Source organism: Capra hircus, chromosome 26 (assembly GCF_001704415.2).
Source record: "Capra hircus breed San Clemente chromosome 26, ASM170441v1, whole genome shotgun sequence".
NCBI classification, from domain to species: domain Eukaryota; kingdom Metazoa; phylum Chordata; class Mammalia; order Artiodactyla; family Bovidae; genus Capra; species Capra hircus.
This window is the reverse complement of record NC_030833.1, coordinates 32,552,908-32,576,599: the sequence shown is the minus strand read 5'-3', so window position 1 is coordinate 32,576,599 and position 23,692 is coordinate 32,552,908. Positions and strand designations below refer to the sequence as shown.

The 23,692-nt window shown below is 53.1% G+C and overlaps 1 protein-coding gene across 2 annotated transcripts in view; it reads right to left on the bottom strand.

Moving 5' to 3' along the window:
- The window catches only part of CRTAC1 (cartilage acidic protein 1), a 151,888-nt gene that overhangs the window by 21,129 nt on the left and 107,067 nt on the right, over positions 1 to 23,692 (bottom strand). For both annotated transcript variants that reach the window (XM_018041584.1, XM_018041583.1), the window contains exons 4-8: positions 21,885 to 22,021; positions 16,557 to 16,713; positions 7,109 to 7,243; positions 4,072 to 4,217; positions 1,413 to 1,549 (exon numbers count right to left, since the gene is read on the bottom strand). In XM_018041584.1, coding sequence (XP_017897073.1) covers positions 1,413 to 1,549; positions 4,072 to 4,217; positions 7,109 to 7,243; positions 16,557 to 16,713; positions 21,885 to 22,021 — 712 coding nt within the window. The remainder of the gene's footprint in view (positions 1 to 1,412; positions 1,550 to 4,071; positions 4,218 to 7,108; positions 7,244 to 16,556; positions 16,714 to 21,884; positions 22,022 to 23,692) is intronic.

The following is a 23,692-nucleotide window of genomic DNA, read 5'->3' as shown; positions in this document are numbered from 1 at the left end:
GGGGGCTCCACTTCCAGAGTTGCCAGCTGAGTGGTGGCCCCAGCCACTGCCACAGGGACTCAGGGCACAGCCACGTATCTGGGAAGTGGCTTTCCTGCTGCTGCATGGAGGCAGACGCACTGACCCGGGGGGTGACCGTGTGTGTGGACAGCCTGGGCCGGCCTGCCCTCGGGATGGCCAGAGAGGCGGGCAGGGGACATGCCTGGGTTCTCGGACTACAGAGACTCTCTGGTGCTCAAGGGACCTGGTGAGGGACACTTTATTAGCCAGAGAAGGAAAGCAGTGTCTCTGTTAATGAGCAATTGATCTTCTGCAATTAATCTGGAACTTGTGAATAAGCTTTTTGCGAGGCACCTAATTAGTAAATCTGGGGCCTTCGGGGGTGATTACAGCCAGTCGGGATTGATGCTTTGTTAATAATTATATTTTAAAACACGCTTAGTCACAGCCCTTGCCTTTTATTAATAGTCGGGGGCCCTCCTGGGGGAGGGGGTGGGGTCTTGGGGAACCGAGCCGATGATGTGGCCCATTTCCTGCATCCAAGGCCCTGGGCCACCCTCTTCTCCCGACCTGGTCCGGAGGCCCATTAGCATGTTTCAGGCCAGGAACAGGGCCATCTCAGGCCACATGGGTCCTGAGGTTTGTTCCCCAACAGCAGCTCTCCAACCTCAATGTGGTAAGAATCACCTCATGCCTAGCATATGTGTTAAAAAAGACAGATGTCTGGGCCTTAACCCTGGAGATTCAGATCCAGGCAATCTGGGCTGGGCCTAGGGATTCTGTATTTTAAAGAAGCACTCCAGGTGATTCTGACACCAGTGGTCTCTGGGCCCCGATTAGAGAAGTGCTGCCTTAGAAAAATCTAACCCCTCCTTCTTACATGCAACGCTCAGATGCTTTCATTCTTGTCCACCACTAATTGTCTCATCTAGCATTTCCCAAAGGATATTTTGCAGAGTGCCAATCCCAGAAGCAGAATCTCTGAAAGCAGTGCCCTGCGGTCAAATCTATTTGGAATACTCCATCCACCTCGGAGCGTAAGATACTCACAGTCATGTTAAGGTTATGAGAAGTCCTATAGTCAATACACCTGTATTGGCTTCATCCGGGTGCACCCAAACAGATGTGGCTCTGGGACTCCTCTGGATGGTAGAGCGGAACCTGGCTTCTGTGTACACTTTGCCCAGGCTCCCCCCTCCCCCACCCATTTCCACCCTCTGCTAACAGCAGGAGGCCAGCTTCCTGCCATTCTCTCAACTTTTCACTCAATTCCTGTCCTTCCCCTTTCTCTGCTCCTTCACCAGGGGACCTGCCTCCTCCCTCCCCTTGGAGCTCCTCTTCTGAGTCCTAAACCTTCCTCCCTGACCCCACTGCGAAGCGTGAGTAGCCACGAGCCGGGCTGAAGCATCTACCGGAAGAGGCGGTTGGCTGAGGAGCTGCGGTGGGCGAAGTTATTGAAGAAGACCTCCAGCTCCTGGTCATTGTCAAAGTCAGCGGCGATGACTGTGCGCACAGGGGAGGGCATGGAGAACTTGGGCGAGGCGATGTCCTGGGGAGAGAGGGCTGCAGGTCAGTGGGCAGAGGGGGCCAGAGGCCGACTCCCACAACCCCTGTGTGTGCCTGTGTGTGTGCAAAGATAAAAACCCACGCTAGCACATCCTCTATCATCTTCCCCGTAAGGGCCCCAGGTGCTGTGTTTAGGACCACATGAACCCCAGGCTGCTTGTAGGAGAACACGAAGGTAAGAGGAACAGTCCAAATTCACACCCGGGAAGCGCCTTGCTGTTCCCTGGTCGAGACCACACGTGGCCCTCCTATCGGTCACTCGAGGCAGGGCTGACATGAGCGTTCCCATTTCACAGGTAAGGTAACTGAGTCCGGGAGAGGAAGGAAATTGCCCATTGTTGTAGCTGATGAGCCGGGCCACCACCTGGCTCCAACACCAGATGCTAGAGGCCCTTTCTAGTGTGCGCCCTTTCTCCTCCACAGCCAAGGCATAGTCTGGGTGGAACCTGGGAAATCCTGTGCATTGAATCCAGGCCTCTTTGCTGACTCGCTGTGTGATCTCAGGAAAGTTACTCAACCCCTCAGATCTCACCTTCCTCCTTAGTAACACGGGGATAAATAATAGCTGCTCAGGCTATGAGGACTGCGTGTAAAGAGCTTGGCAGAGTGGGCTCAAGGTGAATCCCGAGGGGTCTGTCTTGGCCTTGCCCCAGCTGTCAGCCTCATGGAAAGTGGCAGAGGTGGCCTTCAGCTGGGTATTGCTGTCTCCATTACCTTTTTTCTTGGAGTCTTTTGATTTTTTTTTTTTTTTCTTGAGACATCCACTTTGGGACATGCAGGATCAGATACCTCTGCCCAGGGCTCATGAGGAGACCCCAGACCCAGGACAGCCCAGCAGGGACCTCAAAGTGCTGACAGGGCCTTGATGGACCTGGCAAAGGGTCCCGTGTATGGGACTTGACTTTTAAATAGAAGAAGAGCTATGTAGGGAGACCTTTTTTTTTTTTTTTTTTTTTCTGAGCAGAATATCCATTCCAGGTGGGTTTGTTCTTTAAAGACTTAGAAATCTGTCTAAATCTCAGGGCCCATGTGGGGAGAACTAGGAAGGGCCCATGGGGGTGTCTGGGGGTGGCCCCCTGCCCCTTGGCCCCAGGCCTCCTGCTTCAGGCCCTCTCCCCTGGTGGCAGGAAGGAGCTGCCTGCTCTGGGTTGCCCAGGGAGGGAGGCTGTCCCCATCAATGCAGTCACAAGGCTGATTGAGAGCCTGGCCAGCTGTCAAGGGTGGGCTGAACAGGGCCACAAGAGCTGGTAACAAAGAGACCTCAGGACCTTGAAGTCGTTATTCTATTGATTCTGTAAAAATGGAAACCTACATAGGCCCCTTGGGGTTGCCCCAGCTGGATGCCTGGGCTTCCAAGATAATGTATGTAAGATGCTTAGCACAGCTCCTGGCACACGGAAGGCACTTGATAAATGGGGCCTCTATTATCATTGCTCCTGTGACCTGGGCTGGGCTGTCGAGAGGGTTGGCTGACATTTGGGGCTGGATCACTCTTTGTTGCGGACTCTCCAGTGCCTCATAGGATGTTTAGCAGCACCCAGTCTGCTGCATAAGAGATGCCAGTAGCACTTGATCCCACCTGTGACAACTGATAATGTCCCCAGACATCATCAAATGTCCTGGGGTGGGGACAAAATCACCCCTGATTGTGAACCTGTGTTAGAATAAAAAGCTGAACAGAGATGAAAATCACCCACGATCCTAGGATCAGCTGTCCTGAGTTCAGGGTGTCCCTCCTCCCCACCCAGACAGCCTGGGTCTCACGCCTCTGCAGGGAGAGAGCGCTGGGCCTGAGAACACCTAGGTGGCTACCTTCAGAGAGGGGGCTTGTGGTGGTCTCTCAGAGAGAAGGTCCCTGGAGACTTCTCTGGGATCATCAAGTTTCTTGCTCCCTTGGGGGCTTTTGGCAAGACTACATACCTCCAGAGCCATCCTGACTCCTGGAAAGCATCTCTACTGTCCCATGCCCTGCATCACCTTCCCCGAGAAAGGCCCAATCTCAAGCTCATTAGCCTGGTGGCACCTCCCTTCCTGCCACCGAACAGTCTTTCTGAAGAATTCTTGGCATCACAGACCATTGATAGCTCAGGGAGGGGGCACAGAGAGGGGTCTGATGTCACCTTGCCCACCACCTGCTATTTGGCCAGAGCGGGCAGCTGTTGGGAGCTCTATGACCTCAACCTACCCCGACCCCTACTCCCACTGTACCCTTGGCCTGAGCCTTGATTTGAAATGCTCAGGCCCGGGCTATGGGAGAAGCGCTCCCAATTCAGACAATGAAACCCCTCTCATGGGGCCTTTGCCCTGACTCCCACCTTGGGGGCTGCTCTCTCTCCTCTGCTAATGACCATGCTTTGGACGCTGTGGACAGCACAGCAGCCCGGGCTGGCCGGATGTCACCTTCACTGTGGCCACCCTGCCCCCAGGCTCTGCAGAGCCTGCTCACCCTGGTGGGAGTCACGGGGGGATAGAGGGTGGGGAAGTGGGAGAGACGCCCCTTCTTACCCGAAAGCGGACCTTCCCGTGGGCGCTCATCTGCAGGTAGAGGCGGTGGGGGCCGTTCCAGTTGCCATAGACGATGTCCACTTTGCCATCACGGTTGAAGTCCGCCAGGGCGACTCCGCGCCCGTGCTGGTGGGGGTCGTCCACACCTAGGAGGAAGGGCAGGAGCCCTCAGGGCGGCCCTGTAGGCCCCACAGACACTCGCCTTGTCAGGGGTCGAGGGTGGGGGTAGGGGTGTGCAGAACAACCAGGAAGGATGAACCTCATTGTGTCCTGATCCCTCCACAGGGGTAGAAGGGGGGAAGCCGGCTGGTTGCAGAGAGAACCAGAGACTTGCTTTCAGGATGCCTGTGCCCAGAAAGTACTATTTTTTACTTGGTTTTGGGGTAGCATGACTTCGGGGAAGGAGAACTGTGGAGATCCTGGAGGACTTAAAGCCTTCCCCAGCCACCCCTGACATGGGGATACATGGAGTTGATCATCACTCTTTTGCTTAAATCTCAGTGCTCTTGAGTCAACTTCAAATTCCTGCCCACCTTATCTGTCTATCTCACCTTCCTCACATGCACCAGTCATACAGGGTTCTTTTCATTCCACAAACGAACCAAGCTCTTTTCAGCTTCTGGGCCTTTGCTTAAGCTGGTCTCTTCTCCTAGAATGCTCTTTCCCTAGCTCATGGTTACCTGGCTCCTTGTTTCTCTTCTGCTCTCAGCTATAATGTCACCTCCTCAGGGAAGCCTTCCCTGATCACTCCCATAAAAACAGCCCCCCACCCCGACCCCGGTATTCATCCCAACAGCCTCCCGTTCTCCGTTGTGCAGATCACAGGTGCAATCTTGTTCCATTGCAGGGTCCAGTTTTTCTACCAGACCTTCTGCTCCATGAGGTCAGGGTCTGTCTTCTTGCTCATCTGTGTTCCCACAGCATCTATCTCAGTGTCTGTGGTGACCTGGCAGTTTTCTGTAAATACTTACTGAATGGAGAGATATAAATTATTTGACAGAAGGCAACCAGGGACTTCGGTGACAGCAGAGGAAATAACTGCTCCATGACTAAGAAAACCACAGTTTGCCTTGTGAGATCTGTGGGGGAAGCTTGTGTGTCCAGCATCACCTGTTTGTGCTGTGCCTGCATCTGCCAGGGGCCAGTAGGACTGAGCTGATCCTGGGGAGGACAGAGGGTGGCTCTGCCCAGAGGGGTGGCCTGATCTCCTGCCTGCCCCTGGCAGATACAGTCCCTCAGGCCAAGGGCACAGCTGAGATGCAGAGGAGGCCAGCTCTAAACACCCACGCTGAGTCTTTTGGAGGACAAACTGCCATTGGCAGGTGAAATGACAGTATGATGGGGGGTGGGGATCACGGACCAGGACACAGGTAGCTCTTGCCAGCTGTGAACATGGAGATCCTGAGATGGGGGCCAGGAGAAGGAAAGGTGGGATCTGTCTTGGGAGCCTTAGAGGCTGATCATCCTCTTGGGGGAGGGAAGGATTTGGAGAATGGGTGGGGGTCAGGCAGAAGAGGCAGGGAGACCCCGGTTTGAGAAAGAGGGCTTTCAAAAGAATGCGGGCAACCCCCAACCTCTAGGATTAATACCCTGTTAATTCTCCACAAAACGCCCCAGCCCTAATGTTGGTGGCCTTCTGCATTGGCCCATTTCTCTCCTATCTACAAGGCACCTTGACAAGGAGTTGGTTCCCTTTCACAGGAATAATCGGTGCCAGGCTGTACTTCAGAGCAGCATCTGTTTGGGTGATGAATGCCCTCTTGACATGTCTTGTTAAACCCCTGCAATCACTCTGACTTTCAATTACGGGCCTAGCACCTTTCCTCTCTCTTCCCGCCTGATACCTTCCCCCACTCCAACTTGTTTGCTCACCTCTGCTTCCATCTCTTTAACACCTTATCAAGTCCTCTCGGTTTTCTCCACCACCACCTCCCCTTCATTTTATGATTTCTCAGCAATAAGAAAATTTGCTGCCGGAGTGTACAGCAGGTGAGCTGGGTGGGAAGACAGGCTGGGGAGCTGCCTCCACCTTTAGCTTTGCCCAGAGAAGGAGATAAGGGGAGCTGATCAGCTGCAAGGATGCGTTGGTGGGGTGTTCAAAATGGGAACTCTGGAGCAGAGCGCTGGAAGGGCAGTTGTCACAGAGAATGGATTGGTACCTGCTCAGGGATTGGATGTTAGCTGTCAGCACTAGCTGGAGCTTGCAGGACCTTTGATCTATGTGTCTACATCCCTGCTCACCTCTTCTCCTGGAGACTGGCGCTTGTTGCTATACTAAGAGGAGGGGAAATCAGACCTCCCATTCCTGGGCAAGGCGCGTAGGAGCAGGTACCAGGTGGGAAGAAATAGCTGAAGGGCAGACTGATTATGTCCACAAGCTTTTATTATGTGTCCCAGTCCTCGCAGACACAGACAGATGGTCACCGTGGTGTAGGAGCCTGAGTAAGTGGTACTCGCAAGGGCAGTGGGAACACAGAGGAGGGGGATTCCAGTCTCAGCCAGGCAGCACATTGGGAGGCTGGAAAGGCTTCACAGACAATATCTGAATGAATATTGAGGGACCAATAGAAGTTCTGCAGGTAGAGAAGGGAGAGGGAACTGGCAGGTGAAAAGGCCCTGAGGCAGAGGACAGGTGAGCACAACGGGAGAAAGGGGAGCAGAGCTGGGAGCCTGGAATACTGTTTTAGGTGGATTTGACTCTGCTTCTTATTATAGCTATTCATTTATTTGTCGGTTTCCCCCTCTAGATCATCAGTGCCTTGTATATAGGGGGTGAGAGTGGGGTAGGGTGATCTTATTCAAGTCAGGGTCCCCAGCTCTTAGCACTAGTCTGGCACTTAGCAGGGGTTCAATTAATGGTCACTGGATTGAGCTGAATGTTTAAAATGGATGTGGGATTACAGGTGACACGCAACATTAGCTGTGCAGATGGTGACTAGTCCCTCTCTCCCTGGGGCCTGTGGGGCCTGGAGGGAGCAGGGCAGCCCAGAGCCCCTGTGGGGTGGGGGTGGGGCGCACAGGCAGAGGCTGCACTCACCAGCACTGGCCGCAGCATCCACGAAAGTGCCGTCACCCCGGTTGTGGAAGAGGAAGTTGGGCCCGTTCTCATTGTCGCAGAAGATATCCGAGGCACTGCTGCTGAGGATGGGGCCCACGCTGACGCCCCGGCCCCCTGGAGAGGACATTGACCTTCACTAAGTGGAAGAATCAAAGCCCCAGGCCCGCGTAGAGGATGGGGAGGCCTTGGAGGCAGGCAGAGGGCCCTAGAGAAGCTGCGATGGTGATGCCACAAGGAGCCTGGGGAAGGGGGATTCTGATATTTCTGATGCTTCCTGGAGCCCAGAGCTGGGCTCACAGTTCCATAAACCGACGTGGTGGGTGGCTGCCCTGCTGGTGAGGCAAGTGAGGAGCAAGACAGAGTCACTTAGTGCCCATGGAATGAGTCCCTGAGTTGAGGAACACAGGTCACCACGCACAGCTTTCCCTTCGGTGACTAAATCCTACTCCTAAACTCACCTCTGCCAACAGCATTTAGATTAAGTCACAGATTCGCTGACAGCCCCCTGCCTTACCCTGATTGCACGTATGCTGGTCATGATAACTGGCTGTATTCCCATTCTAAGGACCTAGAGAAATAGGTTCCAGGCACAGGTACAAGGAGGCCTCATTTGCTTAGACTGATGTAGGAAACAGATGCGAACACCTGCCTGCCTGTCCATCAACAGGGATGCTGAATGGATTACAGTGCATCCATATGACGGCCTAGTCTGCAGCTGCTAAAAAGACTGTGTAGATCCATAATATTGACTTGGAGGAATGCCCATGACATATTATTAAATGAAAAAGCAATTTGCCAAGTAACATTATCATATGATCCTGTTTTTATTTTTTAATAGGAAAACAAATGATATTCCTGAATATATGTTTGTGCAAACTTGCTCTTGAGTTTTGGAAAAAGTGGGGAAGGCCACAGCCTGAGCTATTCACACTGGCTGCCTTTTTTGGGGAATGTCTGTATTGTTTGGCTTATTGCAACAAGAATTGCTTCTGCAGTTTGAAAGGCAAAAATCCAATAAGGTATATATTTTTTAAGGACAAAAAGAAAGAAAACCAGCCCTATGTTAGGGTTGAAGTGCCCAAGATCGATGTGGACATGTCACCAAGCTCAATCTTAAGATGTCTTGAACAAACCACCCCCAACCTATGAGTTTCAAATAAAGCCCTGAAAGCCTTCCCTCTGCGCCACCCCCACCCCAAGTTCAGGGCAGGAAATAGCTTGACCACGACCAGGACAAGGGTTCTAGTCCCAGCTTGGCTTTTTTGACCTTGGGCAATTCATGCTGCCTGGTTAGCCTCCGTATTCTCATCTATAGAATGCGGATAGTGTGCCCTGCCTTTTCTCTTTCAGGCCTTTTGAGAGGATCAAATGAGGTGAGAAAACTAAGAGGATCAAATGCTCTGAAAGGTCTCTGTGAGCCCTACAGCCTCGTGGACCAGCTGCGGGGGTGTCACCTGTGAGCTTGTCAGAGATGCAAAATCTCAGGCGCCTACTCACCCAACCAGGACCTGCACCCAACAAGATCCTCGGGTGGTTTATGTGCACAGGAAAGTTTGGAAAGTACCGCTCTGAAGGGCTGTTCAGTACAATAACAGCAGTTTATTAGGGCACTCTGAAGAATGTGATTTTTAAAGATGAATAAATGAGAGCTCAGTGGACCTGAGTGGTGCTGAGCCAAGCCCCTCATTAGCCCACCTCCAGACAAGGCAGAGGCTTCTGCGATGAATAATGTGAAGAACTGACTCATTTGAAAAGACCCTGATGCTGGGAAAGATTGAAGGTGGGAGAAGGGGACGACAGAGGATGAGATGGTTGGATGGCATCACTGACATGATGGGCGTGAGTTTGAGCAAGCTCCAGGAGTTGGTGATGGACAGGAAAGCCTGGTGTGCTGCAGTCCATGGGGCCGCAAAGAGTCGGACACGATGGAGGGACTAAACTGAACTGAATTTGGCATGGAGGTTCTCTTGGTCCCCAGGCCCTTCTCTTCTCTGAGATTTGTCCTTGGAGGAAATCATGGAACCTTTCTCACCTGCGGAGCCTGCCCATCAGGGGCCAGCTTTGGGGGCAGGGGAACAGACTGGGGCAAATGACATTGCTACAGGGGTCATTGTGGGGCTTCTTGTTAACACATTCTGGGCCCTGTGTCTCCTGATTCCTCCCAGGTAATCTAATTAACTCTCAAGGAGAGCCCAAGCCTCATGAAAACAGAGCCCCTGAATCCACAATGCTTTCAGAGCGTGTCATCCAAGTTGCACAGGCCAGGCATTTTCATTAGGAGAGCCACGCATGGGGCTTTCGGATGCTTTTCTTTTCCTAAGTCAGTAGGGAGGGTGCTAGGCCACTACCTGGGCACCTCTTCTGCCCGTTCAAGGAGTTGCCGCTAAGTGGTTGCTGGTCCTGCCCTTGTCTTGCCAGACTCCAGCCCAGGAGCTGGCTTTGGTGAGAAATCCTCCATCTTGTCTGGACCCCCAACAATTCCAGGTGGGGCTCCAGGACTTGCTGCCCTGCAACTCCATCCTTCTTCCCCCCGCTCCAGCATCCTCCAGTTTCCTCTCTGCCTCTGACTCCCAAGCTGTGACACATTCCCTTCATTTTCTCCGAAGCAGGTTATTTCCCTCTTGGACAAATTTCTAAATCTTTCTAATTAACTAATTGGGTTGGGTTGAAGCCTTGCACCATTTGTAACCTGTAATTACTAGAAAATTGCCATGGTAACCACACTACTAATTAGTGACAATTTATTGCCATGGCAACTGGACCATAACAGAGATGTTACCCACAACTCCTTCTTGGCAAGTTCACCATACAGTTGGGGAGCAGGTGAGTTGACAGGGAGCTAGCCTCCTGGGCACCAGCTGTAGCAGACTCAGGATGGAGGGTCTAAGGAGATCTGAAGCAGGGGCAGCCAGGTACCTGCACCCCTCTCTGAGGCCAAAAGGGGAACGCTACTCCCAGGTCCATCGTGTAAGGGCTCTTCAGACCAATAAAATCCATTCATCTTAAGCGTAGCCTGACCCTCCCACTCCATGCCTGGTCAATGACAGAGGCCCGTTAGTTAGCAAGTATCTTTTGCCTAGACCTTGCCCTCTCCCATAGCTCTTTTCCTGACTTCGCCCCATCTTCTCTGTCATACCCATCCTGTTTCGTGACCTCTGAGATTTAGCACACACCCTATGGGACTACCCCAGGGCAGTTAGGAACATCTTTATTCAGCCTTGGAAAATGATGTCCCAATAGGGAGTTAAACTCCACTTTACATCAATTAATTCCTTTATACTTGAGGCCAGAATGTTTTCTTGGAGGCATGCAGCTCCGCAGTTGGGGCTAGAGAGGCGCATTGGTGGTGGGAAAGATGGGGGGTGGTGAGGAAGTTCGAGTTGTGTGACCTTGGGCATGTCACTGAGCCTTTCCAGGCATCTGGCTTCTCACCTATAACTCGAGACTGATAATAATAACCCCTTCTCGGGCTGTCATAAGTATTAAGTGAGCTGGTATTTGGAAGGTACCTTGGAAAAACGTCAAGTGCCACAGACTCATTAGTGCCACTATTTCCCACCTGCTGGGAGAATAATATCCCTTTATTTTGCTAACATTCTCAAGCTTCAAAGACCTCCTTGTTCTGCTGCTGAGTATGAATGCGGCTCCCTCCCCACCCCTCCCTGAAGGCTTCTCACTCTGCCCACCAGACTGGGCGGGAGAGAGGATCAAGGGGAAAATGCTTCCCTGTGGACCCCTCTTTCTCCGGTTGGTTTCTGGCACCCCTTGATGACCAGCTCTGTGGCTCTGTGCCCATGGGGCAAGCCTTGCTCACCCTTAAGAGCTGCACCCTTAAACCTCTGAACCCTACACTTGGGAGATGCAGAACCAAGTCCAATTTAGATGCAGAGGACATCAGAGGATGAGATGGCTGGATGGCATCACCGCCTCAATGGACGTGAACTTGGGCAAACTCTAGGAGATGGCAAGGGACTGGGAGGTCTGGCGCGCTTCAGTCCATGGGGTCGCAAAGAGTCGGACAAGACTGGGTAACTGAACAACAACAATCCATCTCTCAAACCACATGAGGGCAGCCCTCATGATTGAGGGTGGGGAAGGCAAAGGGTGGTTGTAGGAAGTTGGGGGCATGGCTGCACCACCCCAAACAGTACAGCAGAGGGGCCGGGATGAAGAGGCAGGGGATTCGCTGTGCTAAGGAAGAGCCTCCAGGGACTGCCTGGAGTGGCAGGAACTTGGGGAGTGTGCCCTCCAGGCACTGGTCTCCCTTCCTGTGAAATGGTGTGGGGGTGGTGTGAGAAGGTCTCCAAGGCTCCTCCCAGCTCTCCTTTTCAGGGCATCCTCCGAGCCGGACCTCAGGATAAGTGTGGCTGGGAGTGGATTCCTGGGCCCATTCACAGTCCGTACCGTGGAGGCTCTGCAGTGAGGCTGTTAGACAAGGAACCTGGACCTGTGGGATTATTCTGCTGATTAATGATTCCAGTGGACGTTAAGGCCTGCAGGCTGCCAAGAATGTCCAAGATATTAAAAGAGTAGCAAAGCAGTGGTACATGAAGGGGTGGAGGAATGAACTGTGTGTGTGCGCGCGCGTGTGTGTGTGCGTGTGTGTGTGTGTGTGTGTGTGTTGGAGAAGGGGGTGTGAGAAGGACAGGATGGTAACAGCCCAAATTTCCTGAAGCTTCTAACACAATAATATGGTGTTGGGGCTGGTGTTGCTACCCCTGACCCTGTGAGAGCCATCCAGGTGCTGGGAAGGGTTCCAAGTGTGCCAGGATAGAGGGTGTTAGACAAGGATATTCCCACTCGTCCCTAATCCCTCCAGCCGGTCCCTGAAGAAGACTGAGGAGGTGGGGAGGGGCAGGAGGACAACCTCCATCACTTGTCTGCTGGGTGGGGATTTCCAAACCTTGGGCACCTGGTGGGTGCAGGAGCGAAGTCCTTCTCCTCTGTGTGCTCCCCTGCCCTGCCCCCAGGCAGGGCTGGAAGAAGCTATTTCAGAAGAGAGGGCTGGACAAGGAGGGGCAGGAAGAGATGCTCTGTGGTTCAGTCCTGTGTCCTAGGTTTTGTGTGATCCACCCACCTCACCATTTTCTAGGTGAGGAAACCAAAGCTCGCAGAGGCGTAATCTCAGCTAGGGGGCAATGGATCATAGCTGAAACCCATGCCTGAGCGACTTCAGAGCCACTCTCTCCCCACAGGGTGCTCTCAAACATTTCTACTCGAGTTCCCTCTCCCTAGAAGAGGGGTCTGTACTCTGATAAAGCCCCAGAATGGCCAGCCATAATAAGCTCGACATTAAAATAAAACTCAGTTGTTTTAGCTGAAGAAAATGCATACCAAGATTGTATTTGTATTCTGTAATACATCTGTGCTTGCTTTAAATAAAAAAAACGATGTCCCTTCTTGTCAATCATCTGATGCATCTGACACTCTGTTGGCTGGGGCTTTGGGTACCCCTGGCAGGCCTGTGGTTGTGCTCCCCGGGGGTCCCAGGCCCTGGCTGAGGAGTCTGTCACTCTAGCCTTGCCTGTCCCCAGCTGACACATTTGGCTGCACTCCCACCGAAAGGTTAGCACCCGCCTGGGAACCCAGGAGGCTCTGAGGTCCCCAGGCTACTGCCCCTTCTCTGGAGCTGGCTAGTGGGGATCCGCCAGAAGGCCTCAGCTGGGCTTTAGGCATCTCTGTCTCCTCCAATAATGACTTTCTATAAATCAGATCTGCCCGCTGCTTTGTTCTACACTGCTCCCAGCCAACAGCAAAACTCTCCACCCAACATTGTAAATCCACCTTCATTTTCTTTCCAAATTTCTTTCAGGGCTTCTTTAATCATCACCTTGCAGCCTGGACAGATGCTCCCTAAAAGGGTGAGGCCAAATCGCAGAGGTCCTCTGAGGAAGTAGAGGCTGGGGAGAGGCTGGGTCCAGAGGGAAGAAGGGAAAATAGATGGATTCCAGTGGGAATAGGGCTAAAGATGCCCACACCTGAGCCCTGGAGGACACACCGAGTAGACACATGGAGAATATCTCCAGGGCAGGGGCTGGTCCTGCTTGCTTTGTGCTTCCTTCTGTGTTCAGACAGTAAAGAATTCACCTGCAGTGCAGGAGACCTGGTTCGATCCACGGGTTGGGATCCACTGGAGGAGGGCATGGCAACCCATTCCAGTATTCTTGCCTGGAGAATCCCCTGGCAATGGACAGAGGAGCCTGGCGGGCTGCAGCCCATGGGGTCCCAAAGCATCAGACACAACTAAGCAACAAAGCACATGGCTGTGCTCCCTACACTCAGGAAATGACCAGCATCCCTCTGTCAGAACCTCATTGGAGGGTGTTGATGTCCGCTACACTTGTATGTACTGTGTGCCAGGCCCTGTGCCAGGCATGCCCTATATGTACCTCTTTTAATATTCCCATTTTGCAGGCAAGAAAACTGAGGCCCAGAGAGGTTAATAAGTTGCTCTCTATTGCCTGGGCAGGACACGGTGGAAGCAAGATCTGCACCCAGCACTCTGGCTCCAGATCCTGGCTACTTAGCAGCTCTGCTAGAGGGCTAATTTAAGGTGCTCAGAGAGGCCTGGGGACATGTCTGAGATCATTGGGGGGCCATAGAGGCGGCGGCAAAACTCTTGGTTCCCTCGAGTTCCTGACAGGCTCTCGGTCATGGGGAGAACTAGTTCTTAGGATTCCCATGCAGGGCAGCTCAGGCTACAGGCAGCTGGGGAAGCCAGGGCTAGGAGAACCAGGAACCACCAGGGAGTCGGCTTCCCGCTGCGCAACTCTGCATGGGCGGCTCGGGCTACGCCGCCCTCCAGGGACCCGCGAGTCCCCCGAGAGCGGGCGCGCTGGCCGCTAGATGGCACTGTGACCCAGCAGAGAGGCGGCCGGCGGCGGAATCGGGAGTCTGCAGAGGATGCCTCCCCTCCCCCTTCCGCGGAGCCCGACAGCTCGGTGTGGGCTTCACCATTGCCCTCCCTGCAGCCCGGGATGCCCGGGCCAACCCCCCTGCTTCCCTGAGCAGCCCAGGGCAGGCAGCTGTTTCAATCAGGAAAACCGGGAGTCGCAATTAAAGTCCGGAGGGCCAGTCCCTGGGGCCGCGTTTCTGGGGGTGCGCCTCTTCCTCCTTCACCAGCCCCTCCCGCCCTGCATGCTGGTGCAGGATTCTCAAGCTGGAGGTCGTTTGAAAGGTCAGCTGATTCTGGTAGTTTAGGTATCAGCGGCTGGGGCTCTGAGTGCTAGTGTCTCTGTAAACCTCCTGTGTGACCTTGGGCAGGTCCTTTCTCCTCTCTGGACCTCGATTTGTTCTTTTGCAAACGGGCGGCTGGTCCGTCCGGCAGATGGGTGCTGTGCGCCTTGCCTCCAGGGCTGCGGCTCTCTGACCGCACAGCTGGCCGAGGCTTGCTTGCCTCCCAGCCTGTTCAGGCCCTGCTCCTCACTGTCGACATCTCTCCCAGGGCCCAGGGCACCCTCCTGGAGCTGAGTCTTGGCCGTGTGTCAGAGCCTTGGCAATCAGGCTGGGCTCTAGTGGTGGCTGTTACCTTTGGGGTCCATTCCTGAGGGGGCATCTGGGCTAGTTTTCCAGCCAGATGTCCATGCGTCGTGAACAGAGTAACTATGGGGGCTGCAGGGTAGCATTGTGGGGCTTGGCGGGCAGGGAAAGGGTGGGCTGGGGAAGGCGGGTAGACAGAATAGTAACTTGGTGGGCCAAATAGGTTCTTGTCAGCCAAATGGCTCTTGGAAATCTGCAGAGCTGCTCTAACGTGTCCTCTGGGCATGCCAGCTGCCCCGGCCTGCATGCACGCTCCACAGAAACTGCTGTCTCTTCCTTGAGCTGTCCAGTCCTTCCAGCACAGCCTGGCACAGCTGCCCGGTGCCCCCATCCCCACCGGGCTCCTCAGCTGTCTTGTCTTGGAGACATCCCTGGTTCCGTCAGCCTTCCTTCCCCACCCCTGGTTCTGCCAGCCCCCCTGCCAGCCCCGCCAGCGTGAACAATGTCCCCTCATGCTCACACCCTGCTGCAGCCTTATGAATTCTTTGATTCTGTGTACAGCCCTCGCTCCCAGACCTTGCCTCCCTTCCAGCTCATCATTTTCAAGTGCTTCATCTCCCCAGCCCACCCTCCTTCTGCAGATCAAGGCACTTAATTGCCAAGCCAGCCCAGTGCACAAAACTGGGAACTATTCAGAAAAATTGACTGTGCAAGTCGAGGCTGAAGCTCCTGCATGTTTATTCCTTTTCCCAGGAAAACACGGTTTATTGCTGACACTCAGCCTCTTTGCTGCTCGCTCCCATGCAGAGCTCTCGCACTCTTTGATGGGGCTTGAACCGTGTAAACTATTTTATTGTCTAGTCATTTGTTCCCACAAACTTTGTCAGACAGGTTAACATCAATCTCCCCCTTTCACTGAGGTGGAGGGCTGGCTATAGAAAGGCATCATAAACTCAGGGGAGGCCGTGACAACCCTTTCTGGGGAGGACTTTGAAATTATGCCATTACCCAGGTGGCTGAAGGCAGGGGAGTGGCCCAAATGATCCTTCAAGGATCCTTCCAGCCCCCAGATTTGGAACCAGGTAGGCTGCCACTTGGAATTCTGTAGTGCCAGTTGGGACGGACATATCAGGAAGGTCAACCGCTCAGAGAATTTCTACATTCAAGGTGCAGGTAGGGTGTCAATGAGGCCAGAGTACACGTGAGAAGTTGTGTACAGCTCTGGCTTCCTGATTTTTGGCATCCTAAACAGGAACGAGATTGCTCTGCCATCAGCAGTCTATTGGCAGATTATCAGAGTTTAGTCAGCAGCCGTGCTGGAATTAGAAAAACAGCCTTCCCTAGAAAGATCTCCCTGTCAGAGACTCTGACAATAGGTCCCCCATCCTGAAAGATGTGGGGGGAGCGTGCCTTAAAAAAAAGTGCTGGAGAGGTTTGGGAATAAGAACACAATTCTTTGAGCTCAGTTTACTGAGACGGGACCCAGCTGAAGCTTAGGGATTTAGCACTCAATTCCTGGCTGCTTATGTGTAAGTAAATAATTTCGTCTGCTGTTTGGCAATAAAAAATGCTTTAAATCTTGGCCTCTGTGATTTGTCAGTTTTCTCCTACAGAACCTGTTCACCCATCGCTTGGGTTACAGCAGAGAATGGGGCAAGGGGTTCCAAGGGGAGAAAGATGCAGTGATCTTCTAGGCTATGTCCGACGTCACCCACTGCACCCGCCAAAGCCCACCCCACCAGATGTCCCATCATCTGGAGAGGCGGCCTTGGAGGATGCCGTCTGTGGGTGGTGAGATAGGATAAAACCTTTACCCTCCCTCCCCAGGGACACAGACCCACCCTCTCCTGTGGTCTCTGATGAATTAGACTCAGCCTTGCAGGGCCTGAAGCCTAGCCCCAGCCCCCAGCTCCTCCAGCTCACAGGCCCCCTGTTCCACTCTGCCTACCTGTGTATTTGCTGACTCCAGCCTCAGCTGCCACATCTCTGAGCGCCAGAATGCCCCGGGAGAGGTCACTGGCCTCGGGGTCCATTTCGATCAGGGCGTCAGGGCCCACGTTACCGTAGGCATAGTTGGCGATGTAGATGGAGTAGCGTCCGGAGCCCTGAGCAGGAAGGGAGGGAGGTCAGTGAGCAGGACCATCTGGGGGCCCGGAAGCAGATCCCCCCTCCACTCACAGGACCATAGCTCTTTCTCGAGGTTCGGGCTCTGCTCCTGGGGTCTGGCATCCGTGACCTTGCATGACACAGCTCCAGAGGTGCTTTTCCACAGAGGCTACGAAGTGTGGGATGCCCCCAGAGTCCTACAGCACAGCGCTTCCCCTCTCTCCTGTTCCAGAAGAACATCCCTCCCTCTCCCCCACAACCACCTTTTTATAGACAATTTTCTAATATGCCTCCCTCCAGCTGAGCTCTCTCCAGCTGCCAGCCAGGGTAGCTGCTCAATAAATATTTGCTGATTGATTGATCTACCAATTCCCATTATTCTCAGTCTCTCTCTCTCTCCCATTCAAGCTTGCTCCAGCCAAGATGACAAGCAAATTCCTGAGCCTTCTCCCTCCCCCATCCCCACCCCATACTTCTTCACTCCTTAATTTGGATGGCACAAGAGGTTCGGCCACACCAGGCTCCTCCTTCCCACTTCTACCCCCTTGCTTTTCCTGTACCAGAAAGAAATTGTATATTGCTTCTGCCTTTATAACAGTGTCTCAAATATAAATATATATATATATTTCCCCCTTTGCATCCAGGAGAAGCCCTGGGCACCAGTTCCTTGTTACTGTAGTCATTCTCCTCTCTAGTCCAAAACACGGCTGATAAAAGATTCTTTCCTGCCTGCTATTATAATGGTGTTATTTCTTCAATGGATGCTTTCTTTCCCCCAAGAGATCCACACAATTTCTCAATCAGTTTTCTAGCTTTCCTCTTATCCCTTGCAGCATTTCCCTCCAATTAATCAGACAGTACATATTTCTTGAGCTCCAACGATGTGCAAGGTCCTGGGTTATAAATGTACTTCAGACAAAGTCTTTGTCCTTAGGTTGCTTATAGTCTGGCTTTAAGGAAGCTGACAAGCTACTGTATAGCACCGGAAACTATACTCAATATTTTGTAATAGCCTGTAAGAGAAAAGAATCTAATATATATATATATGTATAGATGAATCACTTTGCTGTATCCTGAAACCAACACAACATTGTAAATCAACTATACCTCAATAAAAAATAAAATTAAAAACAATAACAAAGGAAGCCATGAGCACAAAACAACCTGGGAGAAACAGCTGAATTTAAGACAGCACAGTGTGCTCTGCCACTGCCCTCTTTTCAGCCTTCTTTGCTTTCTTTTATTTCTTCCCCGGTGGTCCCATGAGAGCCCTCTCTCACCTAACTGGTCACTTTTTCCCTTTGGAACCATTTTCTTCGGGGAAGTTGATTAAGAGCCACCTGGGGCTAATAGGTAGGTGAAGCAAGGAAGGCGCTCAGGTTCTCCTGGGGGAATCAGACGTGTCAGCAATTACAGGTCTGATTAAGAGTGGGTACAGGGTCTCCTGGGTACACAGAAGAGGGGCTCCTAACCCAGAGGAAGGGCACCTGGCCATAGAAAGTTCAGAAAAGGTTTTCTAAGAGGAGTCTTGGCCAGGTGAAGTGGAGGGGAAAGAACCTTCCAGGCAGAGATGAGACAAAGAGTGATGTATATCGCATGTTGGGAAGCTGCAAACAGTTTGTTCAGTGTTCCCAGAATATAAAACGCAAGGTGTGGCATGTTGGGGGAGGAAACTGGAGCTGTTCCAGTTTCCAGCTCCATAAAGACTTTTCTGCCTCTTCATTTCTGGTTCTCTGGGTCTCTAGCCTGCTACCTGAGTGATGTAAAGCAGTCCGACTCAATTTCAGTTTTGCGTAGGGATCATGTGGGGATCTTGTGAAAATGCAGATTCTGATTCGGCTACCTGAGTCTTGTTACTAGAAACGGTCCCTGGGCCAACAGCATCAGTGTCACCTGCAAGCATGTTAGAAATACAGACTCTCAGGCTCCAGCCCAGACCTGCCGAATCAGAATCTGCATTTTCACAAGATCCCCATATGATCCCTACGCAAAACTGAAGTCTGAGCTGCACTGCTTTACAACATCATTTGCGGTGAGGGAGAACTTTGAAAGATTCTTGCCCATCCCGGGAGCTTGGTGTACGTGTGTGGAATGACTGGATGAAGAGCGAATGGATGGGGCCAAAGGGGAAAGTGCGCCTTTACCGTGACGCCGCCTGACCCTACCAGCTGTTAGCAATCGCATCGACAAATGGGCAATTAAGCCCAAATGAACTGAAATGCACTCTGCTAGAAATCAGGATGTTTATAAAATGCGGTTATACCTAGTTCCTTACATCAGTGTATTGGGTTGACAAAACAGAAAAGTTGTAGATGTGTTACAGTTATAGAAAACTGCAGAAAGTCACATGTGAACTTGACCATGGTAATTGTGGGTGGGGGAGCTGATTCCAGGAGAAGGAAGATGTTTCTGCAGCTCTGGGTCCAGAGCAGTGGTACCCATCCTTTAGTCGACCTCAGAATCAACTGGCAGCAGGCAGGGGGTTGTGAAAGCAACCTGGATGCTGGGTCCTAGCCCCCGAGTTTCTGATTCGGGGGTCTGGAGGGCGTCCTCAAATCTGCATTTCTAACATGTTCCCAGGTAAAGCTGGTGCAGCTGTTTCAGGAACCACACCCTGAAAACCACTGGTCTAGGGCTGTCAGTCTGGATCCTAGGCCAAGCTCTGCACCTAACTAACTCTATGTCCTTGGGCAGGTTCCTCATCCACTTTGGCTGCACCTCCTCACGTGTTACATGGGAATCGTAGCCCCCCTGCTTCCTGGCAGGGTCGTTGAGAAGATGGAATGAGACAACGCATGTGAAAGGACTTTGGAAAGATAGAAATGCTATATAAACATGAGGCATAATCATTATCGATCGGGGAACGCTTCTTGCAAGAGATCGGCTTTGGGCTGGATCCAGAAAGGTGGGTGAGTGATGAGGCAGCTGAAGACGAAGGGCAGTGGTGTTCCAGGTTAGGGGCAGAGAGCGAATGAGGGCTGCAAGGGGAGAGGGAGAGAGCAGCATACTGTAGGGGCGGAGACTTCTACCTGGTGCAAAGCTCCCAAGCTTAGCATACATCAGAGTCACCTTTGGGCCTAGCTGAAACCCAGGCTGCTGGACCCCACCCCGAGTGGTTCTGATGGGTAGGTCTGGAGGGTGGGGCCTGAGAATCTGCATTTCTAACAACACTGATGCTGCTGGTCCAGAGACCACCAATCAGGTACACTAACAGGCCCCAGCTAGGGGCTGTGGGGCTGAGGGAGGAGTAGGTCAAAGGCTGTAACAGAACCTGTGGTTAGAAATGTGTATTTGGTACAGGTTTACCCAAAGGCAGGGTAGCAGGGAGGTAAAAAGGTGTCTGATCATTTTCAGCTAGGCAGGACTCAATTTCTGGCTTTGGCTGTCACTTGCTATATGGTAACAAGGTCAGTTGCTTAAGTGCTAGAAGCCTTAGTTTTCCTGTCTGTAAAATGGGGATAATGACAGCATTTACCTCATTGGCTTATTTGAAAATCCAGTAAGATGGTGAATGGAAGTCACTTAGCACAGAGCTTGGCACGGGGCTAGTTTAATAAGCATAATAGCTATTATTATTAGTGTTCTGTTAATATATTCCTATTGTTACGATTGCTCCTGTGTTTTCCCGCATCACACTGCATCCCTGTCTCTCAGCTTCCACTCTGGCCTTGACCTCTCCACAGTTCTCGGGCCTCGGGGATTGCCAAGGTAGTGGCTGAACACAGACAGTAGCCCCTCTTCTGATGGCAGACAGGCCGTGGGGGCGCTTTCTAGTTCCCTGAGGCCGGGTCTGAGTAGGGAGTGAGCGAGCCGCTAAGTGCCTGCCTACTGTGCTTCAAGCCAAAGTGTCTTTTTTTCCCCTTTTCTCTTTTTGCACTTCACATGGTGCCTCTGTCCTGTGGGTAAGTGCATGGGTGTGTAGGTGACCTTGTTAGGACAGAGTACATCTCTCTGTGATTAACCTTCAGACCTTCCTACTGGTGCTGAGAAGGTTCCCGCCTTAGCTGGGTGTGGGGTGCCCTGGTCCTGATGGGGCTAAGGAGACTGGAAGCCAGGAGGAGATGGAAGAGGCCTCTCAGAGGCCAGGCCTGGTGCCCCTCCCCGCCCTCCAGATCCTCCCTGCTCCCTGGGGCTCTCATAGAGCCTCCTCCCCATTCTTCCCACCAGGCGGGAGTCCAGGTGGCAGAGATTCAGGTCAGGGCTAAATGTGGCTTCACAGCCCAGCTTGGCTGCTCTTCCTAGCACCAGCTTGTTAAGAAATAAATATTTATACCTGGCACCTGCCTTTTCCCAAGGCCTGGCGGCCCCTGCTGTGAAGATTCACTCTGAATCCCCAATCCCCTTGGTGCCATCTCAAATCCCGAACGAGTTGGCTCCCTCGCCCCAGCTCCCACAATGGGGGCCAGAGATGCTCCCCTGGAAGCTGGGCAGCAGCTGGGTCCCTGATTTAGTGATGATGTTTTGTAAAAGCCAAGGAGGGGCGGCAGGGGAGCAGGTGACAGGAGGGATAAATCACTGCCACGCCACGCTCTGGCTCTGGCTGGGTTGGCTGGGATGCCCGGGCAGGGCCCCCTCACAGGATGGATGGTTGCAGCTGCTTCTTCCCTCCTCACTTGGCCTTTCTCCCTGACACTTTGAGTTGAGCACCTGTGTGCCGGGTGGACCAGCAGGGCAGGAAAGCATCGATGGTGCTTTGGATTAACTAAAGTACTTGTACATTCAGGCAACCGTCCACTCACCCGCTCATGAGCCCCTTTGCTATGCCTTCATTTGTTCCATAAACATTTATGGGGGAGGGGGCCTGATGGCCCAGTGCCTGGCACATAGTTGGCACTTCATAAATGAGTTGAATGAACGAACACAAGGTTACGAGCTGACCGATTCTGATTTACGTCTGGGTCCTCAGGCAGGTCCCTGCCCCACCCTGGGGCTCAGTGTCTTCTGTCCAGCAGATACAATGATGACAGCCCCTGGTTGCCGGGAGGCCCTCAGGGGAGAAAGGATGTGAAAGTATGTTAGCATCCACTATGTGCAAGGCCCTGGGAGTGGCTTTGAGCTCTGCCCCTGGGAGCCATGCTCTGTCTGGGGATGTCTGCTGGTGCTTCCTCCTGGCCATCACACTGCTGTGTGCCTCCCTTCTCCCCAGGCCCCCATGTTCCCCTGGACTCACCTTCCTGTCCACGCAGGCCACAGAGCGCCCGGCAAAGAGGCTGGCCACACCGCGGGCCACATTGACCTCGTCACTCAGGATGTCTTCCCAGCGGTTATTGCGGAACTTGAACAACTTGTCCGTGTATGTGGCCACCCCTGCAGGCAGGAGGGAAGAGAGGGCTGGTGGTTGGTGGGGTGCCTGCCCCAGGTGTTGGGGCCACAGGTGGATGGGTCACCTGCTGCACGGTGAATGCTCCTCACGGTCCTCAGGCAGTGGTGACCCCTCTCCTGGGGACACCCAGTTATTCTCAGTTGAGAGAAGACACTGAAGCTTATGAAGATGGCCAGCCCAGGCCTCAGGAACTTTGGAAGAAGTGTGACCGCTAGTGTGTGTCAGAGCTGATCCTCAATAGCAGGATCTCACGGTCTGCACCACACTTCTGTGGCACTAGGAGGGACATCCTGGGATCGCCAGTATTTCACATCCAGACTCAACCAAGAATGTCTCTTTCTCCAGGAGCTGCTCCCTGCATGCTCTGCTGAATCACAGAGCCTGATGTGGGTCTCAGAAGAAATGGTCCTGGTCAGTGGGTGGGTCTCGGAGTCCAGATGGAGGGCAGGGCTGGGAGCTCAGCTCTGACAGGGGTATCACCAACAGCCGGAGAAACCTGGATGGCCGTGGGGTCAGCACTCATGGGGCAAGGGTTAGTGGAGAGGCAACAGGCTCAGACTGAGGGGAGCAGGTGATATGGCAGCTAAAACTTGGGGTTTTGAGTAAACTGGCCTGAGTCTCAGGCTCGGTTCTACAGAGACTCAGGTTTTAGTTGTTGACTGTGGGCAATCTGAGCCTCAGTTTCCTTATTTGGAAACGGGGATAACAATAATAACTACATTCCACTTTAATTCGAGGGATAAATGAGATAACTCAGGTTAGAGGCTGAGCACAGCGCCCCCAGAGTTGGGGGTGGTCCTCGGCAGAAGTGACTATTCTGGTTTCATAGACGGGAGACCCTCTGAGGTGCTTCAGGGACTTCAGCCCTGCACTGCAGGGGTGTGTTGAGAGTGTCTGAGTGTGTGAGAGAGTGCGTGAAAGTGTGTAGGAATAAGCAGGAGTGAGTGGGTGTATGAGAATAAGAGCGAGTAAAACTGAGTGAGTGTAAGTGTGAGACTGAATGAGTGTGAGAACGAGCGTGACAGCGAGGGGGTGAGTGCACGAATGTGAGCATGTTCTGGTGCGGCCTGTTTTTGGAAGGGTCCTCAGGGGGCTCTGACTGGGGGGGACAAAGGCTGCCCTCTGAGTGGCCTCACATGGGGCCCCCCAAGACCACAGGGACCCACGGGGAAGGTGCATTCTCTGTAGGGCCTGGACTTGACCTCAGGGACACTTGCCAGACTCTGGGGAGCTGGCCCGGGGACTGAGCCATGCCACCTGGCCTCCCAGGCATGCAGAGACCGGTTTCCATGAAGGGGAAGGCCCTTCCTGAGTGGAATGGGAGGCAGATCCAGGAGTCGTGCAGGTGTCTGTGGGTGGTGGGGGAGACCTGGGCTGAGGAGCCGAAGCCAGGGTTTGCCAGAGTTGCTGTGGCTGGTGGGGGAGTGCCCACTGGGACTCCCAAGGGTCTGCCAGAGCTGCTGTGGTTGGGGGTGGTGCCCACTGGGGCTCCCAAGGTTCTGCCAGAACTGCCGTGGCTGGGCATGAGTACTCACTGGGACTCCTGAGGAGCCTGATTAGGACAGAAGCCCAGGTGTGGACTCTGCCCAAGTCCAGCTCTGACTCCCATTTGTCTAAGCCAGTTCTTTATCCTCTTAGGGCCTTGGTTTCTTCAT